This window comes from Schistocerca cancellata, chromosome 2, assembly GCF_023864275.1.
Source record: "Schistocerca cancellata isolate TAMUIC-IGC-003103 chromosome 2, iqSchCanc2.1, whole genome shotgun sequence".
NCBI classification, from domain to species: domain Eukaryota; kingdom Metazoa; phylum Arthropoda; class Insecta; order Orthoptera; family Acrididae; genus Schistocerca; species Schistocerca cancellata.
This window is the reverse complement of record NC_064627.1, coordinates 742,027,070-742,045,636: the sequence shown is the minus strand read 5'-3', so window position 1 is coordinate 742,045,636 and position 18,567 is coordinate 742,027,070. Positions and strand designations below refer to the sequence as shown.

Below are 18,567 nucleotides of genomic sequence, written 5' to 3'. Positions count from 1 at the left end.
TTAAAACTCCAACGAGCACGATTAAAATTGACACACACAGTCTTCTCAGGTGAGAACCAAAAACCAGTTGTCTGTGCCCAGGTTTCCAGCCTCCTAATGGTCAGTTGTACCTGCCTTGTCGTTGTCTTAAGATCAGAGGAAGAACAGAAGATTACAAAGTCGTCCACAAACAAAGAGCATTTGACGGGGCTCCTGACTGCAGAGGAAATGCCATTGATAGCGATGGCAAACAATGTGACACTGAGGACACTGCCCTGGGGCTCACCATTCTCCTGAACATAGCAATCAGATATGGCATCGCCAATACGATAACGAAAACGCCTGTCCTCGAGAAAGGATTGGATCAGAAGCAGCAGGCGTCCATGTAGTTCCCATTCATGAAGTTGGCGAAGGATGTTGTGCCTCCAAGTAGTGTCATATGCTTTTTCGAGGTCAAAAAACACACAAACTAAATGGTTTTGGCGTAAGAAGGACTTCTGTAATGCCGTCTCCAGTAGAATTAAGTTGTCAAGAGTGGAACGGTAGCACCTGAAATCACACTGGGAGCAGCTCAGGTAATCTCGGGATTCGAGCAGCCCAGACAAGGCGGCAGCTGACCATGCGTTCAAGAGTCTTACCCATACAACTAGTAAGGGCGACACTCCGATAACTGTTAGGGGCGCTACGGTCCTTACCTGGTTTCCAGAATGGAATTAACATTGCCTCTTTCCAAGTCGTGGGGTACTGTCCATCAAACCAAATCTGATTGAAACAAGACAGGAGCTGACCTTTCCCTTCAGGGCACAGATGATGAAGCATGGTATAATGGATCTCATCAGGTCCCGGAGCAGTGTCTCTGGCTGCAGATAAAGCTGATTCCAGTTCCCACACTGAGAATGGAAAGTTGTAGACTTCTTCATCACACGAGAAAAAATTGAGCTTCCTCATCTCTGCAGTCCAACGGAATACCTGAACAGCAGGAGCTTGTCTGGATGACTTAGTAACAATAAAGAAGTGTTCAGCTAAAACGTGAGCCATTTCTTCTGGCATGTCCACCAAGCCCCCATTATTTGACAAGGCCATAAGGGGATGTGGACTACCCTCGCCTGAAATCCATCTTATTGATTCCCAAAAGCGTGCAGCGGAAGGGGACCGATTACTGGAAGTCGTGAATTCCCTCCAGGGAGCCCTCTTCCATCCTTCGATCACTCGCCTTGCATGTGCTCTCGAAGTCCTGAAGACATGAAGATTGTCTGTAGTTAGACACTGTTTGAAGTTCCGAAGAGCTGTCTGTCTGGCCCTGATTGCCAATTGACAGTTGTCATCCCACCAAGCTACAGGACGTCGTCCGAGGTGGTTACTAGACCCGGGGATGGACTCTGCAGCAGCCCTTTGGATCTCATGAGTGATATGGGCCACCGCCTCTTGTGCACAATCCTTTTGTTCAAAAATAGCCTGTCAACTCTACTGTAACCAATTTGCCCTTTGTATCATCCACCTGCGTGGTCTCCTGCTGGCCACTGTCCTAGGCGGCAGATGAATCCACACTGGGAAGTGGTCACTAGAATGTAAATCTGGAGCCACTTCCGACTGAACTGAATCTGCAATAGCTGAGGAACAAATGTAAAGATCAATAGCTGAAAAAGACCCTGTAGCTGTGGAAAAGTGAGTCATCTGCCCCGCGTTCCGAAGGCATATATCCTCAGAATGGACGAGTCGCTCTATCAGCCGACCTGTGGAGCAAGTAGTAGCCGAGCCCCACAGCACATTGTGGGCATTGAAGTCCCCCACAAGAAGGAATGGGCACGGGAGTGCCTGGAAAAGGTCTGCCAGTGCGTCCGCATCCAAAGTGTCATTGGGGGGGGGGGGGGGGGCAGGCACAAAGAACACACTGTGATAGTAAACGTTGAGAAAACTTTCACAGCAATTGCTTGGATGGTCATGGTAAGAGGAACAGCAGAGTAGTGGTATCTGTCATCAAGAAAAACAGCCACTCCACCTTTAGCCCTGCCTACAGTAGTATTGTCTTTCCTGTATATGTGATAGCCCCATAATGTAGGTGTGTCTGTGACTTTAAGATGCATTTCTTGTAAGCAGACACAGAAAGGTTTATCCTGGACCAGCAGCTGCATTTCTTCCAAATGTGAGCGATATCCATTCAAACTTGACTGCAAGACAGAAGTCTCTATGGAAGCCATTGGTCAGCGGTGGTGGTTCTTTCCTTTCTCCCTCGGAGGCGGTGATTTACCAGGGAGGTCAGGGGAAACGTTAGCCAGTTCTGCGTTCTCTAGTTCTGATAGGAAGTCCATATCTTCAAGAGCATAGTCGCCATCACAAAGGGAGAGTGCTCGTCGATCCAAAGGCTTACCTACTGCTTTCTTGGACTTAGAACTACTTTTGAAGAACGTTTTTCTTTACTGACAGGAGGAGGAGGCTGCCTGGGATGGCTTAGGTGGCTTCTGAAGTTGGGGAGTGTTATCAGGCTTAGGTGGTAAGTCCACTGCTGACGGCTTCCGAGCAACATCAGTTGCAAGTGGAGCGTTTAGCCCACAGGTACAGCGACAAGTGCATGTGCTCGTACTTGAATCTGTGGTCTGAGTTTGTGTGAAGGCATCACACTTAGCTATTGGTGTTTTAAGGGCTGATGCAAAAAGAAGTTGCAAAAACTGGTGGTTGGACGGCTTTGTAAGCCTTTTTAGCTTCATCATAGGGTATACATCTCTTTAATTTCAACTCTTGAATTTTCTTTTCCTCATTGTAAACCCCACACTTTCTGCTCCACACTGGGTGATCCCCAGAGCAGTTAACACATTTCGGAGAAAGTGTACAAGAAGTTCCTGACTCGTGAGCAGAGCCTCCACAATTGCCACATGTAGCCTCCCCATTACATACCATAGTGGTATGGCCAAATCTTTGACATTTATAGCATCGCATGGGATTAGGAACAAACGGGCAAACTTTAAGGTGGATATAGCCGGCAAGGATATATTCCGGTGATTCGGGAGTACTAAACGTTAGAATAAACGTTGCCGATTTTTCCAATTTGCCATTGACTCTCCTCATATAATTCTGCACCTCCTTGACGCCCACATTCTTCCACTCTTCACGCAACTCCGCGTGGTCCATGTCCATTATATCGGAGCAGGTAACCACGCCCTTACTATAGTTAAAGGTGTTATGCAATTCAGACTCGATTGGGTAGTCACCTAAGACCTTACATCCCAGAAGCTTAGATATTTGGGTGGAATTAGCAGTTTCCACCAAGAGCGTTCCATTACATAGTCGTTTGACACTTTTCAGAGACCCAGCAATACCTTCCAATGCCTTGTTAATATAGAAAGGGGATATCTTCTCAAAGCTTCCCCCGTTTCGCTTGATTACAATAAAAGTGTTAAGGCACACTAATGCCCTGTTACTATTACTCGGAGATTTCTTTTCGGGAGGACTGACCAACAGAGCTCTCTTTGAGGAGTGGGTGTAGCTGTTGCCTGACCCATACCGTCAGGAGTAGTAGTTTCATGAGACAGTTCCATAAGGATCCCACGAGACGCTAGGGAAACAACCGTATACCCAGGCAGAGACCTGCATGCCTCAGCAAGCCTGATTCAACTGAGGTGCGGCAGGTGCCCCATAGGTTGCTCGCTAAAGACTATTTCCCCTGTTCTCTGAAACATACAACATCCCACCGCTGCGCCGCATGGTGGTCGTTGAAGTATGACCAGAGCTTACGGTGACAGAGGACTGGTGGTGCTCAGGAACCACGGGGTCACCAAGCCCGTATTCAGCAAACGAATGCTGAGCCCCTGAGGGGATGTAATCAGGAGTAAATGACAAGGACTTCTGACTTCAGGAGTATTGCAAGAGCATGACAATGACAATGCCCAACAGCATACAACCTGTAAGACAGTTGAGACTATTCAGGAAATTAAATCTGAAGGTCTGGTACATCCTACTTACCGTATTTACTCGAATCTAAGCCGCACTTTTTTGTTTGTTTTTGTAATCCAAAAAACTGCCTGCGGCTTAGAATCGAGTGCAAAGTAAGCGGAAGTTCTGAAAAATGTTGGTAGGTACCGCCACAACTAACTTCTGCTGTCAAATATATGTAGCGCTACACAGAGATGCTTTGTAGGCACAAAGATAAATACTCGCGCCAAAACCTATGCGTCAGTAGGCCTAAATAAATTTTAAAAAAGGTAGAAGAATGTAAGCATTACGCCATGTATTCTTTCGTGTTTGCTGCTATCTCATTTAAATCCTGTCTGCCTAATAAACTACGAAACTAGAATGAGACAACAGCAAACGCGAAAGAATATACATATCATGTCATGTTTATATTCGTATTATCCTTATACTGAATAGTGATACAGTCAGAAATGATGCACGGCAACTCACTAGATTTTTAAATCTAAGATGACTAATTTCTGTGCAGAATGTAATGTACTAAAGAGGCGTCTGCAAAGATTTTCAAATGGAGAAAATTTTTCGCTAAACTCTCGTTCAGAACATCTATCATACGCAGTCTATTACTTGGTTCTTGTTGATTATTATGAAAGAAAGCAGCAGTTTAAGTAACAACAAATAGCAGTCTGTTGCCATTGTTTCACTAATGTGACAGTACCTCTCTTTTTTTTTATTGTAAGCAGTGGTAGCACGCAGAAAAGCAAGCCATGCCGCGACCGGTGACAGGTCATAAACAATCATGATCAGAATGCGACAAACAATGCATGACACAGTACAATAATGCATTTTCAGCGTAGAGTGACGTAAACACCTATAAGAAAGAGAACGGCACTTATCAGATCAAAGCAAAATAAGCAATTGATTCAAACCAGACGAAGCACGTCAAAAAGTAATGGTACCCATATAAATACGGACTAAGCGCCTGACACATAGCAATGGCTACTTGGTAAAGCTTAACTGTTAAGCTTATGACTTGAACCATACTATTGTAGCCCTATCATCATCCATTAGACCTAAATTGTGTGTCATGTTACAATGGACCAACTTCGTTTCGATTTGGAGGTGTGATCTAAAACTTTTCTCTACCCTTGAATTTCAAGCCTCAAATTTCAGGTGCGGCTTAGATTTGGGAAAATTTTTTTTCCTTGATTTCGAGTCTCATTTTTCAGGTGCGGCTTAGATTCGAGTAAATACGGTATTCACCAGATCACTCTCATCTACTCAGTGCACACAAAGAAGCAATGGGAGGCAGGAATTTCGGAAATAACAAAGAAGTGAAAATCGCAGTGCACAACCGGCTACACACATGACCAAAAGAATTCTTTCATCATGATACACATGCACTTCCAAAGCACTGGAATACATGCATTTAATGTTAGGAAGACTATGTTGAAAAATGACATGTAAGTTTTTTGTTCACTGTTCCAATTAAAAATATTATAGCACTTTTAAGATTTTCATTTGAATCATCCTCGTATTTAAAAACATCTACGTGCATTAAGGGAATATCGAAAAATGCCGCAGGCTTCACACAGTGAGGCTTAGTGCTCTACCAAGGTGCAATTATGACCACCGAAATCTTGAAAAAAAAATGGTTTGTTGCTGTAAGCTCAGGAAAACTGTCATACAGAAAGGCCTCAGGCAAATTTAACATACCGCACTCAACATTAGAGAGTAAAGTTAATAATACAAACTTTGGAATGACTGGAAAGCTTCTGTTTTAAGCAGTATTGAAGAGGGTACACTTGCCCACAGTAACTTAATGACTGCATATTGGCATTTTCGTTTTACCTCTGATGATGTACACAGTGAAAGAATATCTCGATAAATATGGATGAAGAAAAAAACACTTTTCTTATAACATGCCAGGAACAGAGGGGTCAAATTCATCCTTACAATGTCACTCACATATATTAAACATCCAACTATCTGAGAACATTAAATGGCAATGTGTGTAAGTGAATTATGAGACAGTGAAATCATATCTCCAGAATGTCTCAACATGTATCAAATGTTTTCTGGAGATGTGGAAAATATTTTGTAATCGATGTGTAAAATATTTTCTAAACATGGAAAATGATTTCTTAAGCATGTATATTTTTGAAAAAGGTAGTTTGTGTCAGAAATTACCCCATTAGAGGGAAATATGGAACTCTGGATGAAAATTCAATGAGCATCCACAATTACCAAATCATACAGAGTAACATCGGACAGTTTTATTTGTTAGAATGTGGTTACTTAAATAATATTTTCAATTCATGTTCTTTGATCATATTATTCTTTAAAGTCACCATAAATACCCTGAACTTTTTGCTGCATGAATTTAATATTCTATGTGAGACTACCTCAAAGAATATTAAAATTCCGTCCAGTATCACCCCATCTAACAGTATGTTATACACTGTTCCAATACAGTTAAAATAGGTGAGGCACAAGTTCAACTAATTCATTCATTCACACTCTGTGTTCCATAAATTGTATTATGAATGAGAGGCATCAGGGATGTGGAAAGAGTCAAATTACACATTAACAGCAGATGCAGTCGTTGTCGTTGTAGAATACTTCTGTAACACATACTACCAACTTTGGGGAAAAAAAAAAAAAAAAAAAAAAAAAAAAAAAAAAAAAAAAAAAAAAAAAAAAAAAAAAAAAGGCACTGCTCCTCCTCATAAATTACTCAGCTGCAGTTTTTATCTAATACTTCAAACAAAGTGTTCGCATACTTTTAATCAATATATTGTGGGCTGTCGATACTCTCTCCCAATGAGAAATCAGTTTGTTGATGCCATCATTGAAGAATGTTGGATTTTGTTGACAGAGCCACAACCTCGCCTCTGCTGGCACCACTTCATTGCTAGCAATGTGACATATTCAAAGGTGTTATTTAAGTTTTGGAACCAGATGAAAACCAAATGCGGCCAAGTCACGACTGAAAGGAGAATGACTGATGACAGTGAACCGAAGGCATCAGATTGTTGGGATGCCGCAGCACTTGCGTGGTCTGGCATTGTCATGCTGAGCAACAGGGTTCTTCATGTGTGGACTCTTCGAATAGATGCTTTCAGTTTTCTGAAGGTCTCACAGTACCTTACGAGTTTATGGTGGTGCCTTTAGGCATGAATTCCAAAGGCAGCACACCTTGAACATCCCAAGACACTGCGAGCATGATTTTGCCTACTGATGGCATGATCTCAAATTTTTTGGCATCAGTGGTCCTTTGTGGTGAAACTCCATTGATGCTCTTTTGCTTTTGGCATCAAAATGGTGAACCCTGGTTTCATCACCTGTAACAATGTTGTTAAAGAACCCATCACCCTCACACTCAAAATGCAAACGAAATTGTTGACGGATATCCAATAACCTCTGCTTCATGCCAGGAGTGAGAACTCAAGAAGCCCACTGTGCGCACAGTTTTCCGTGCCGCAGTTCTGCAATGATGACCTGTACATGCTCTTGTGATATGCCTCACTTACCTGAGAGCTGTGTCTGTGTTATCTGACAATTTTCTCTCATGAATTCACCAACCCTATTCCAATGAGTCTTGTCGGTTGCACAAAATGTTAGCCATTCTCAGCTGTCAGACATGTTGAGGTTAGTACCATAATTTCCTTCATTATGAGCACGAACAACCCAACGTCGCACATTACTGATCTCAATACAATCATCACTGTATACAGCTTTCATTCTTCTATGTATTTTAATTGGAGGTATATTTTTCACAGTTAGAAACTCAATTAAAGCATGCTGTTTCTTACACAACATAATTACATTACACGTCACCATGTTACATGTTACATGTTACATGCTACATGCAACAATTCGGAGCCCTCTAGTGGCAGAGAGTTGTCACTTGCATCAACAAAGCAGGAAAGTCGACTGCACAAGATGTACGACTTGTAATACCTCACCTGATAGTGAAAATAGAATAACAAATTCAGAGGTATCACTTAGTCTTAAGCAGTGTTCAAATCACGAAGATTATTTTTACTGATGAAATTATGGGACTGTTCTATAAAATGCTACTTTAATTTGCCTTTAAATATTGGGGACTTTTCAATTTTCTACCTTATTGCTATCAGCAACCTGTTTCAGACCTTGGCAGAAGAACAATAAAACAACATTATGAACCATAGACAAGTGTGCAGTCTATAGGAAAATTATATTTACTTCTCATATTGTGGTTGTGAATTGCACAGTTCATCCCATTTGCACTCTTGTCATTAACCACACATACCATGATGGAGTACTATATTGGCATGTGAATGTAAGAATACTTAGCTCCCTGAAGAGGCTCCTGCAAGATGGTTATTGCTACAGAATATCCTTACTGCACACTTCTGTAAAATAAATGTTTTTTTGATCTTAGCTGCATTGTCCCAAAAGATTATTCCTTAGTACAGTATCAACTGAAGTATGCCATCAACCTCGTGTGCAGGTCAACGCTATAAGAGAGATTTATACGTACAAAGATGACAAAAATGTGCTTTTTGGTTTATTACTCATGTACTGGTGCGCCAACTCACTTTATTATCCAACTGGACACCTACAAACTTTACACATGAGCCTCACCCTTTGATCTCTATTCCTAGTACCTGCAAGTAATTTATATTTGTTTGGAATCAAACGCTATGAGTGTATGATCGAGGATTAAGTAGTTATACGCGAACCCGTTACAAGCCTGTTCCGTAACACGGGTGTGTTCAGCAGCTATGATTTGTCCACAAACTTGATTCATCAACAAATATCACAGTTTTTGAAGAGTCCAGAGTAAATCATTTACAGAGGTCAATAACAGGTGTGGGCCTAATACTGAACCTAGCTGGACACCATATTTAATGTTTTCCACACAAAAACCTATGGTGTCCTTTGATAATGTGACCCTCCGTTTCCTGTTGTTAAGACAGGACTTACAACATGCATGTAGGGCATCTTTTGTGTCATACCATTTTTGTTTGCCTACAGGAACTTTACGAGCACAATAAAAGACCTATGCAATAGCACAAAAACACCATTTCCACTGGAACTGAGTTTGTGATACGTAGCTCCTTCTCACTAGAGAAGTCTATACCGAACCTAAAATAAACTGCAGTTGAAAAGTTACTCTCAAAATAAATACATAAACAAATAAATAAATAAATATAATTAAAAAATTAATCAGATCACTAGGAGGAGGCAGATATGTTTTTAATTTGAAGTCCCTTGCTTATTTCCAATTATCTGATTTAGTGTTACTACGACGGACTTGCACTCTCAGAGGATACATCAATTTTTGGGATTACTGATACAAAATAAAATTCACACCCTCTAACAGTCCTACAAATAGTTCTCAGAAAGAATAAATTCTATGGGCTCTAACCAAACTTCTTTCCCATCAACCACTGTGAAAGATACACTGAAGTCAAACAGAAATAGCACATATCAGATTTTTTTGTTTGCATGTTAAGCAACACCACAAAATAATAATAGTAATGATACATACTTGCGAGCAGCCCTTGCACTTTGCAGCCAACTCGTTCCAATTTCACGGTCAAATAGTTCTGAAAGCTGTGAAAAACTAGGAGCCACAGCATCACGCAACAATCCCAGCAATGTTCTACGAAAACGGAGAACACATTCAGCAACATGGAATGACCGCTGGACTACTTTAAATCGTGCATCCCAATTTGAGAAAAGCTGTCGTGCTTTTTTAATTCCAGAAGTGAGATTGCTTTCACCTGACAAAAGATAATGAAGTAGTGTAGATATCTGTTCCATCTCGTGTGCAATATGTAACCTGTAACAGAGAAATATAAAGTAGAGAATTGAGACAAATAATATTTTGGCAAATATAACACACCAGTATACTAAATGAACTGCGATCTTTGCTTTGCCCTTTTCACTTACATACAGATCAATTCTGTTATAATGTGTTTTTCTATAGATATGAAGTTTGATAGCAGTGTTCATAGTTTCAAGGAAAGAAAACACAAGGGTAAGTCAAACATTATCCACAATGTTGACATAACTCTTGCATTGATCATACTGACCTGTCCTCATTTATTTTATTGTTATACTCTTCTGCCCCTACTACGAAAGTCTGATGCTAATTCCTCCATCTGTCTTCTTTTTGTTGCAGATATACCATGGCCGCTCTATTAGAAATCTGAACCAAAGAAGAACAACAAGCATTGGTCTGGTTTTTGTGGTCGAATGGTGTATTGGGGCCACAATCCATCAGAGACTTTTGCCACAATATGGGAACAGTGTCTTGCCACAACGAAGTGTCAATGAGTCGATTGCAAAGTTCAAAAATGGTCACATAAGTGTTACACGTGAGGAAGGAGCTGGACGACCATCCATGAGCACAAATGAAGACAACATTGAGTGTGCACATGACATGGTTCTGGTAGATATATGAGTGACCATTGAAGTGGCATATCATCTGCAAATTAGTGATGTTTCTGTCTACAAAATCATCCACAACAGACTTGGGTTTCATAAAGCCTGTGCAAGATGGATCCAGAAACAATCCACAGTGTTGCATAAACAAACAAGGTTGGACATCTGCCAAACACATATAGATCATTACGGCAATGAATGTGAAAGTTTCTTAGACAGAATCATCACTGGAGATGAAACATGGATCGATCATTACAAGCAGGAGAGTAAACAGCAGAGTATAGAATAGAAATATCCACTATCGCCCAACAGGAAAACGCATCCATCTGCAGGAAAACATGTTTACCATTTTTGGGACGTGCAAGGCTCAGTACTGAAACATTATCAGGAGAATGGCACAATAAACAGTGCAAATTACAGTGAGATGCTTACTGACAGGCTAAAGCCTGCAATCGGACGCAAATGCCAAGGACTGCTGTCGAAAGGTGGTGTGTTGTTGCAGCACAATACCTGTCCACATACCGCTGCCCACTCTGTAGAAACTCAAGTTTGAAGTAATGGCTCATCCTCCATATAGTCCTGATCTTGCCCCTTCTGACTATTACTTGTTTGGTCCACTCAAAGAGGATCTAAGGGGCTGTCAATTCAATTTGGCCCAAGAAGAGCAGGACACGATGCATGCATGGCTTGCTGCTCAGCTACAAACCACCTTTTCTGAGAGCATCAGGAAGCTTGTGCAATGATAGATCAAGTGTACTGAAAAGCAAGGGCACTATATTGAAAAATGATATTAATGTACGTGTCCTATTTGTACTGCAACAAAAGGTATAGCTACATCGCGGATAATTTTTGACTTACCCTCATATGTTGGACAATTACAGAAAATCTGTGTAGACATTTCTGAGAAGGAGGCAGACGTGTATGCTTTTCAATTTCTTATCAAATTTTTATGAATGATAGCCTTAATATTTTTCATACTAATCTCCAATTCCTTAAATATCAATCTGAGAGAGAATTACTGATTTTGACTTGTATGACTGGCAGTCAACAGTAAGCCTGAATGTGATGTATTATCAGCAGTTTCCTTTTAACATAAATGCCTCTGGACCAGCCAAGAATGTATTGTCTACTCGCAGACTGTTCCAGACATTTGCACCAACATTTCGTGCATATCTACGGGCTGAAAGAACTCGTATCACCCACATACTACTTGTTACTGTGGTATTCAAATGGAAGATTGGTTTGATACAGCTCTCCATGCAAGTCTATTTGGTGCAAGCTACATCACTCTACTTAACTACTGCAACGTACAAAGTATGTCTGAAAAGTAAGAACCATTTTGGAGGAAAACTCATATAAACATTTTTTTTATTTTTACAAGAAAGAGCACTTCTTAAACTATTTTTCTAATAGTTGTCACCATTTATCAGGTATTTGTTGTAAAAGGAAACCATTTTTTTCTATACCCTCTTCATAGAAAAATGCCTTGAGTATAGACAGGCACTGCTGATCACTGGTTTTCATGTTGTCATTGCTGTCAAAGCATCTTCCTACAGAATCTCACCTCAAGTTCAAGAACAAGTGGTAGTCAGGAGGTGCAAGACAAGGGCTGTACAGCAAGTGATCAAACTGTTCCCAACCAAACTGATGAATAAGGTTTCGAGTGACACAAGCAAAATGAGGATGTGCACTGTCACGAGGCCACACAGTGACTCAACTGAGCATTCCATTCCTTTTAGTTTTGAATTGCGCACCAAAGTGTTTTCAATTTTCCACAATTTTGTACACACATTGACTGTTTCACCTGTAGGAACACAGTGAGCAGAATGCCCTGTCTGTCCCAGAACAGGGTGCACATGAATTTGTGCTGATAATGTTATTTTGAATTTTTATTTTTTGGAGAATCATATGTGCCTTCATTCCATCAACTGTTGTTTTGATGCTGAAGTGACATGATAAACCCAAGTTTCTTTCAGCAGCCACAATTCTGTTTAAGAATTAAGAATATAATACTCTATCAGACAAGAAATGTCAAAGTGCTGTCAAGTTGCTTTGTTTTGTGAATATCTGCAAGCATTTTCGAAACCCAATGGGAACACAATTTGCAAACATTCAAGGACTTTGTGACACTCTCATACTAACTGGTTTTGAAATTTGCGAATATTAGAAAGCATTCTTGCTGTGAACCATCTATTTTCGCTTTCTCAACCAAATCAGCATTGAAAACAGAAGTTTGCCCACTCCATCCTTTGTCATGAATACTGGTTTGTCCATCACTGAATTGTCTCACCCACTTTCTCACCATTCCAGTAGTCACTAAATTTTCATCACAAATCTCTAAAGGTTGATGATGAATTAAACCTGGCTTGGCATTCTCTGCACTCAAAAACCATATTACAGAACACACTTCTTCACAGTCGATGGGCTCAAAGTTTGTCTTCAGTGTTTTGAACGATCACTAACCAAATTCAAACACAACACAATTTGGCCATAATGGCATCAGTGGAAAGATTATTGAATTAACGGGGCTTGATATGACCAAGAAATTAATCATTTTGTGTGTGTACAGATCTCCCAGTAGTAGTGTGGTCACTTTTTTCAATAAATTAACAGAAGTTCTAGATAAAGTCTCAAGTACAAAGGTCAACATAATTCTGTGTGGGGACATTAACATCAATACTAATATCATAAATGAATCCAGCATCACCTTCATAAACATCCTTGAAAGTTTTGGCATGTCCCTATTGGTCAATAGTGCAACAAGGGTTACTACGACGACTGCATCAGTAATTGACCATGTGGCCACAAACATGGACAGGGAAATATGTGATGCAGCTGCAAAAGATCTCAGAATATCAAATGATCTCTGTCAAATAACAACAGTAAAATCAGGCATTGAATCATTCCCTAAACTACAAGACTACAAACGACATCTATCAGAAATAAAAATAAAGGATTTTTCAAAAGAACTAGAAAAACAAAGCTGGGGTGAAGTGTATAAGGAAACCACTGTGAATATAAAATTCTCTAAATTCTCCACATTGTTTAAATTGAACTTTGAAAAGGCATTTCCAAAAGTATGCATGTCTCTATCAACATCTCACAAAAACAGATGGACAACAGCAGGTATTAAGAAGTCCTCCAAAACACTTAAACAGCTCACGTCCATGAAAAAGATTCGCAATGATCCAGAATTATAAAATTTATATCATAGATACAAAAAGATCTATAGGAAGGTGCATATTGCTGCAAAAAAGTCATTTAATGACAAAATAATGTATAATGCAGAGAATAAAAGCAAAGCAGTCTGGGATGTTATAAAAATGCAAATGGGGAGAGGCAAAACACAGAATAACATACTGCTAAGGGAGGGGGATAAGGTAATAAATGATCCACAACACTTAGCAAACTATGTAACATTTTTCAAGTATTGCAGAGAAGTTACAGCAAAAAAATCCCCAAAACAAATGTAACACCTGTAAATAATATTGCACTAAATACTATGATGTTACTTCCAACCACAGAGAATGAAGTCAATAAAACTGTTCAAAAACTAAAAAATAAAAAGTCAGTAGGCTTATATGAAGTAACAAAGTGTTTACTGAAACAATGCATAGGGATTATAGAAGGCCCCTTAACAAATATAATACATGAAGCCTTCACATCAGGGACATTTACAGAGCAGTTAAAACAGGCAAGAGTTGTACCTTTGCTTAAGAAAGGTAATGCAGAAGACATAGAAAATTACTAGCCCATTTCCCTGCTGTCAGCATTGTCAAAAATAATACATCTACATCTACATCTACATGACTACTCTGCAATTCACATTTAAGTGCTTGGCAGAGGTTTCATCGAACCACAATCATACTATCTCTCTACCATTCCACTCTCGAACAGCGCGCGGGAAAAACGAACACCTAAACCTTTCTGTTCAAGCTCTAATTTCTCTTATTTTATTTTGATGATCATTCCTACCTATGTAGGTTGGGCTCGACAAAATATTTTCGGATTCTGAAGAGAAAGTTGGTGACTGAAATTTCGTAAATAGATCTCGCCGCGAAGAAAAACGTCTTTGCTTTAATGACTTCCATTCCAACTCGCGTACCATATCTGCCACAATCTCTCCCCTATTACGTGATAATACAAAATGAGCTGCCCTTTTTTGCACCCTTTCGATGTCCTCCGTCAATCCCACCTGGTAAGGATCCCACACCGCGCAGAAATATTTTAACAGAGGACGAACGAGTGTAGTGTAAGCTGTCTCTTTGGTGGACTTGTTGCATCTTCTAAGTGTCCTGCCAATGAAATGCAACCTTTGGCTCACCTTCCCCACAATATTATATATGTGGTCTTTCCAACTGAAGTTGTTCGTAATTTTAACACTCAGGTACTTAGTTGAATTGACAGCCTTGAGAATTGTACTATTTATAGAGTAATCGAATTCCAACGGATTTCTTTTGGAACTCATGTGGATCACCTCACACTTTTCGTTATTTAGTGTCAACTGCCACCTGCCACACCATACAGCAATCTTTTCTAAATCGCTTTGCAACTGATACTGGTCTTCGGATGACCTTACTAGATGGTAAATTACAGCATCATCTGTGAACAACCTAACAGATCTGCTCAGATTGTCACCCAGGTCATTTATATAGGTCAGGAACAATAATTTGTAGAAACAGGAGTGATACATGCCCAAGTAATTTTTCAGTGTTCATTAGTAATTTAAGCAGTTATTTAATCATAGATTTATTGCACAGTGAAAAATACACCTAAGCTAGAAAATGCACATATAGAATTGACTGACATGACATATGTAAATAATTTGTCAGATTTGAATTACTGTGGTGTAACATATTACTTAAGTAAACTGAGATTAATATGGGTCAGGGAAGGTAAAGAAGGAAAAGTTGAAATAGATTACTGGAACAGTGGGCACAATGGAAAATCAGGAAGATGATAAAAACTTAAGGATTTTATTAGAGTGGAAGAAGTTGGTATAAAGAAACTGAAAATTTGAAGAAAGAGCACACTACAGATGTATGGTGGTCTAAAACACTAAAATGGTCCTCCTAATAAATGGCATTGGTTCTGAAGAAAAAATTGTTTCTAAACATTTGAACCAAATTGAGGAAGACTATTAACATCTTTACTCAGTTTGAGGTTGTGCTTCTTATCTTGGTAAGAAGTCCAAGTAATGCCTGGGCTATAAGACGAGTTGTTTTTGGTGTTAGAGGAGGGTAACCAACTGATGACCCATACTCACAGCTACACTTCCACTGGTACTTTGCCTCCTACCTTCCCAACTCCACATAAGTTCTCCTGCTAAACTTGCAGGACTAGCACTTCTTCATGAAGGATTCCTTAGATAACACATGTATGGATTTGGTAAAAATGTAGCACAAGTTAATAATAATAATAATAATTGTCCCAAACCCAAAGAGAGATTCCCGAAAGTGCACTCACTGCAGATCTCGTCACCACCAACAAAAGAAGAAAGTTATGTGCACATTAACAATCTTAAAAGCAAGAACACATCAGGGGAGGACGGAATTGTAGCAGAACTCTTGAAGAATTTAGGCTCAAATTCACACAAAGAAATTGCTCAAATAAACCAAAACCTCTGGCAAATCGAAAAAATCTCGGATGACTGGAAGATTGCTCTGATTCATCCACTACATAAAAAAGGTAATAAATCAGATATAAACAACTGTCTCTCTGTTACCAGTCACCTACAAAATTCTATCAGCTTATCTCTTTAATAGAACACAGCAGCAATTGGACCCCAAAATAGGAGAATATCAAGCAACATTCAGACAGAACGGATCATATTTGGAGCAAATTTTCAACCTGAAAATCATACTCAAAATGCGAGCTCTCAGACAAAAACCTGTAGTATGCACAATTGTAGATTTCAAAAAAGGCCTATGATTCAGTAGACAGGCCCCACTATTCCAAATTTTAGAAGAGAGGGGATTAGATCTCGAAACAAGAGAACTCATAAAACAAACACTAATTGGCATGAAAACTAAAGTAAAATTTATGGGAGGGATCTCAGAACCTTTCAACATTCAAACAAGTGTGAGAGAGGATGATGGAATCTCTCCTATTCTGTTCAACATAGTTCTAGACAAAGTTATGGAAGAATGGGAGAAAGAACTCTAGAAATGTGGGTTTTGGAAGCCAATTCGACTGGGCGTTGCCAAAAAAAAACCTCTACATACCATATTTTGCATTTGTGAATGACATGGCGATACTAACAGAGGATGAGCATACTGCAGCCAAACAGCTGTAAATACTCAAAGAATGTGCAGAAAAAGTAAATTCACAAATTTCATTTGAGAAAACTGAATTCTTTTGTTCAAAAACACAAATTGCAAGCTTGAAAACAAAATATGGTAAAATTAACAGGGTCTCATACTTTAAATACCTTGGAGAATTCATTGAGCAGACAGGTACTGAAAGAATCGCACAGCAACATCACCTCCAAAAAATTAAAAAAGGGTTAGCGTTGACGCAAAACCTCTACAACAAAAAATCAATGTAAAGAGGGCCAGAAATTTGATGCTACAATACTATCATAAAGTCCGCAGCTCATGGTCTTGCGGTAGCATGCTCGCTTCCTGTGCACAGGGTCCCGGGTTAGATTCCCGGCGCGGACAGGGATTTTCCCTGCCTTGAGATGACTGGGTGTTGTTGTGTTGTCTTCATCATCATCATTCATCACCCTTATGGTCGGAGGAAGGCAATGGCAAACCACCTTCGCTATGACCTTGCCTAGTCGGCGGTGCAGGTCTCCCGCATCGTTCCCTACACTCCTCGGAGTATGCAACCTCATCATCATCATCATACTATCATAAAACCAGAAATCCTCTACGCAAGTGAAATACTAACCATTAATAGAAAACAACAACTTGAAGACATCAAAACAGAAGAGAGGAAGATCATCAGGATAATTCTAGGAGGAAGACATACCCAAGACGGTTATAGGCTACAATCAATTAAAACAACAGAAAAGTTTTCAAACATTGTAACTGATATTAGGAAAAGGCGAATGAAATTCTTTGATCAAGGACCTAAATAATGTGAACATAAGACAAGCCGACATTCTAGAAAGAGAAACCTTCAGACGCAAAGTAAACAAATGGGAAGTTATATCAGAGCAACCAAAAGAAAAACAGTACAGACCAAAGTGGTCAGATGAGCTTTTCAGAAAGAATGAAAGCCTATTAGAAGAACAAGAAGAACTCTAAGAGAAACTTCTCGAGTTGTTAACGTCCTCCATTTCTGGGGCGAATTCAACAATAACAACAACAACAACAACAACAACAACAATAATGAAACATGTCATTTCACAATACACTTTTGCACGGTATCTCCCCCCCCCCCCCCCAGAAAACCTTGCACCCAAATCTTTGCACTGTATAATACCTAAACCTTATCATCTTTCCAAGCTCAAAAACTTCCTCAGAGTGGAGGGATGGTGACACAGATTTTCGGGCACACAGATGGGAAGTCGCAGTACACAAAACAGAAATCAAAATGTCACCCCTAGGCTCTGGATGTCAGCTGGTAGTGCTAGTGTTGCTACATTATGAAATTTTGTGTGTGTGTGTGTGTGTGTGTGTGGGTGTGGAGGGGTGCTTGCGCCATGACTGGTAGTGAGAAATGAATGAACAATATAGCACTAGCTTCTTACATTAATATACAACTTTTTTGCAAAATAGTACTGTACACTAGGGGTAAACCTCAGATTTTCTATAGCCCACCGAAACATTGATGTAAGCATTTCTCTGGGTCATTCAAAGTACATTTTAGTTTTTAGAGGTTTTGTGTGAAAAGGAGGCTTATGACTAAGTACACGCAGCTTATGCTGATGCACAAAAGTAATATGCAAATCAGAGTTTTTATTTGTCTTAGCTACAATTGAAACTTAGACATAGTGTTATCCACATATAAGGTTTTACAATCAGGCAATGGAAAATCCAGGATGGAATGTAACAATATAATGAAAATAATACTTGCTACTCACCATATAGCGGAGATGCTGAGTCACAGTAAGGCACCACAAAAAGGTGTCAGAAAGTTATCTTTTGGCCTTTGTCAAAAGAAGACAAAAAAACGCACACATGCACAGACAATTCGCACATACGTGACCACAGTCTCTGACAGCTGGAGCCAGAACTGGCTCCAGCTGCCAGAGACTGTGGTCATGTGCATGTGAAGGGTGTGTGTGTGTGTGTGTGT

General features: G+C 39.8%; 1 protein-coding gene across 1 annotated transcript in view; it reads right to left on the bottom strand.

The window, feature by feature from the left end:
• Positions 1-18,567, bottom strand: part of LOC126162547 (serine/threonine-protein kinase ATR) — a 368,495-nt gene that overhangs the window by 100,868 nt on the left and 249,060 nt on the right. Inside the window, exon 30 of the mRNA XM_049919128.1 lies at positions 9,422-9,715. Within this exon, the coding sequence (XP_049775085.1) occupies positions 9,422-9,715 (294 nt within the window). The remainder of the gene's footprint in view (positions 1-9,421; positions 9,716-18,567) is intronic.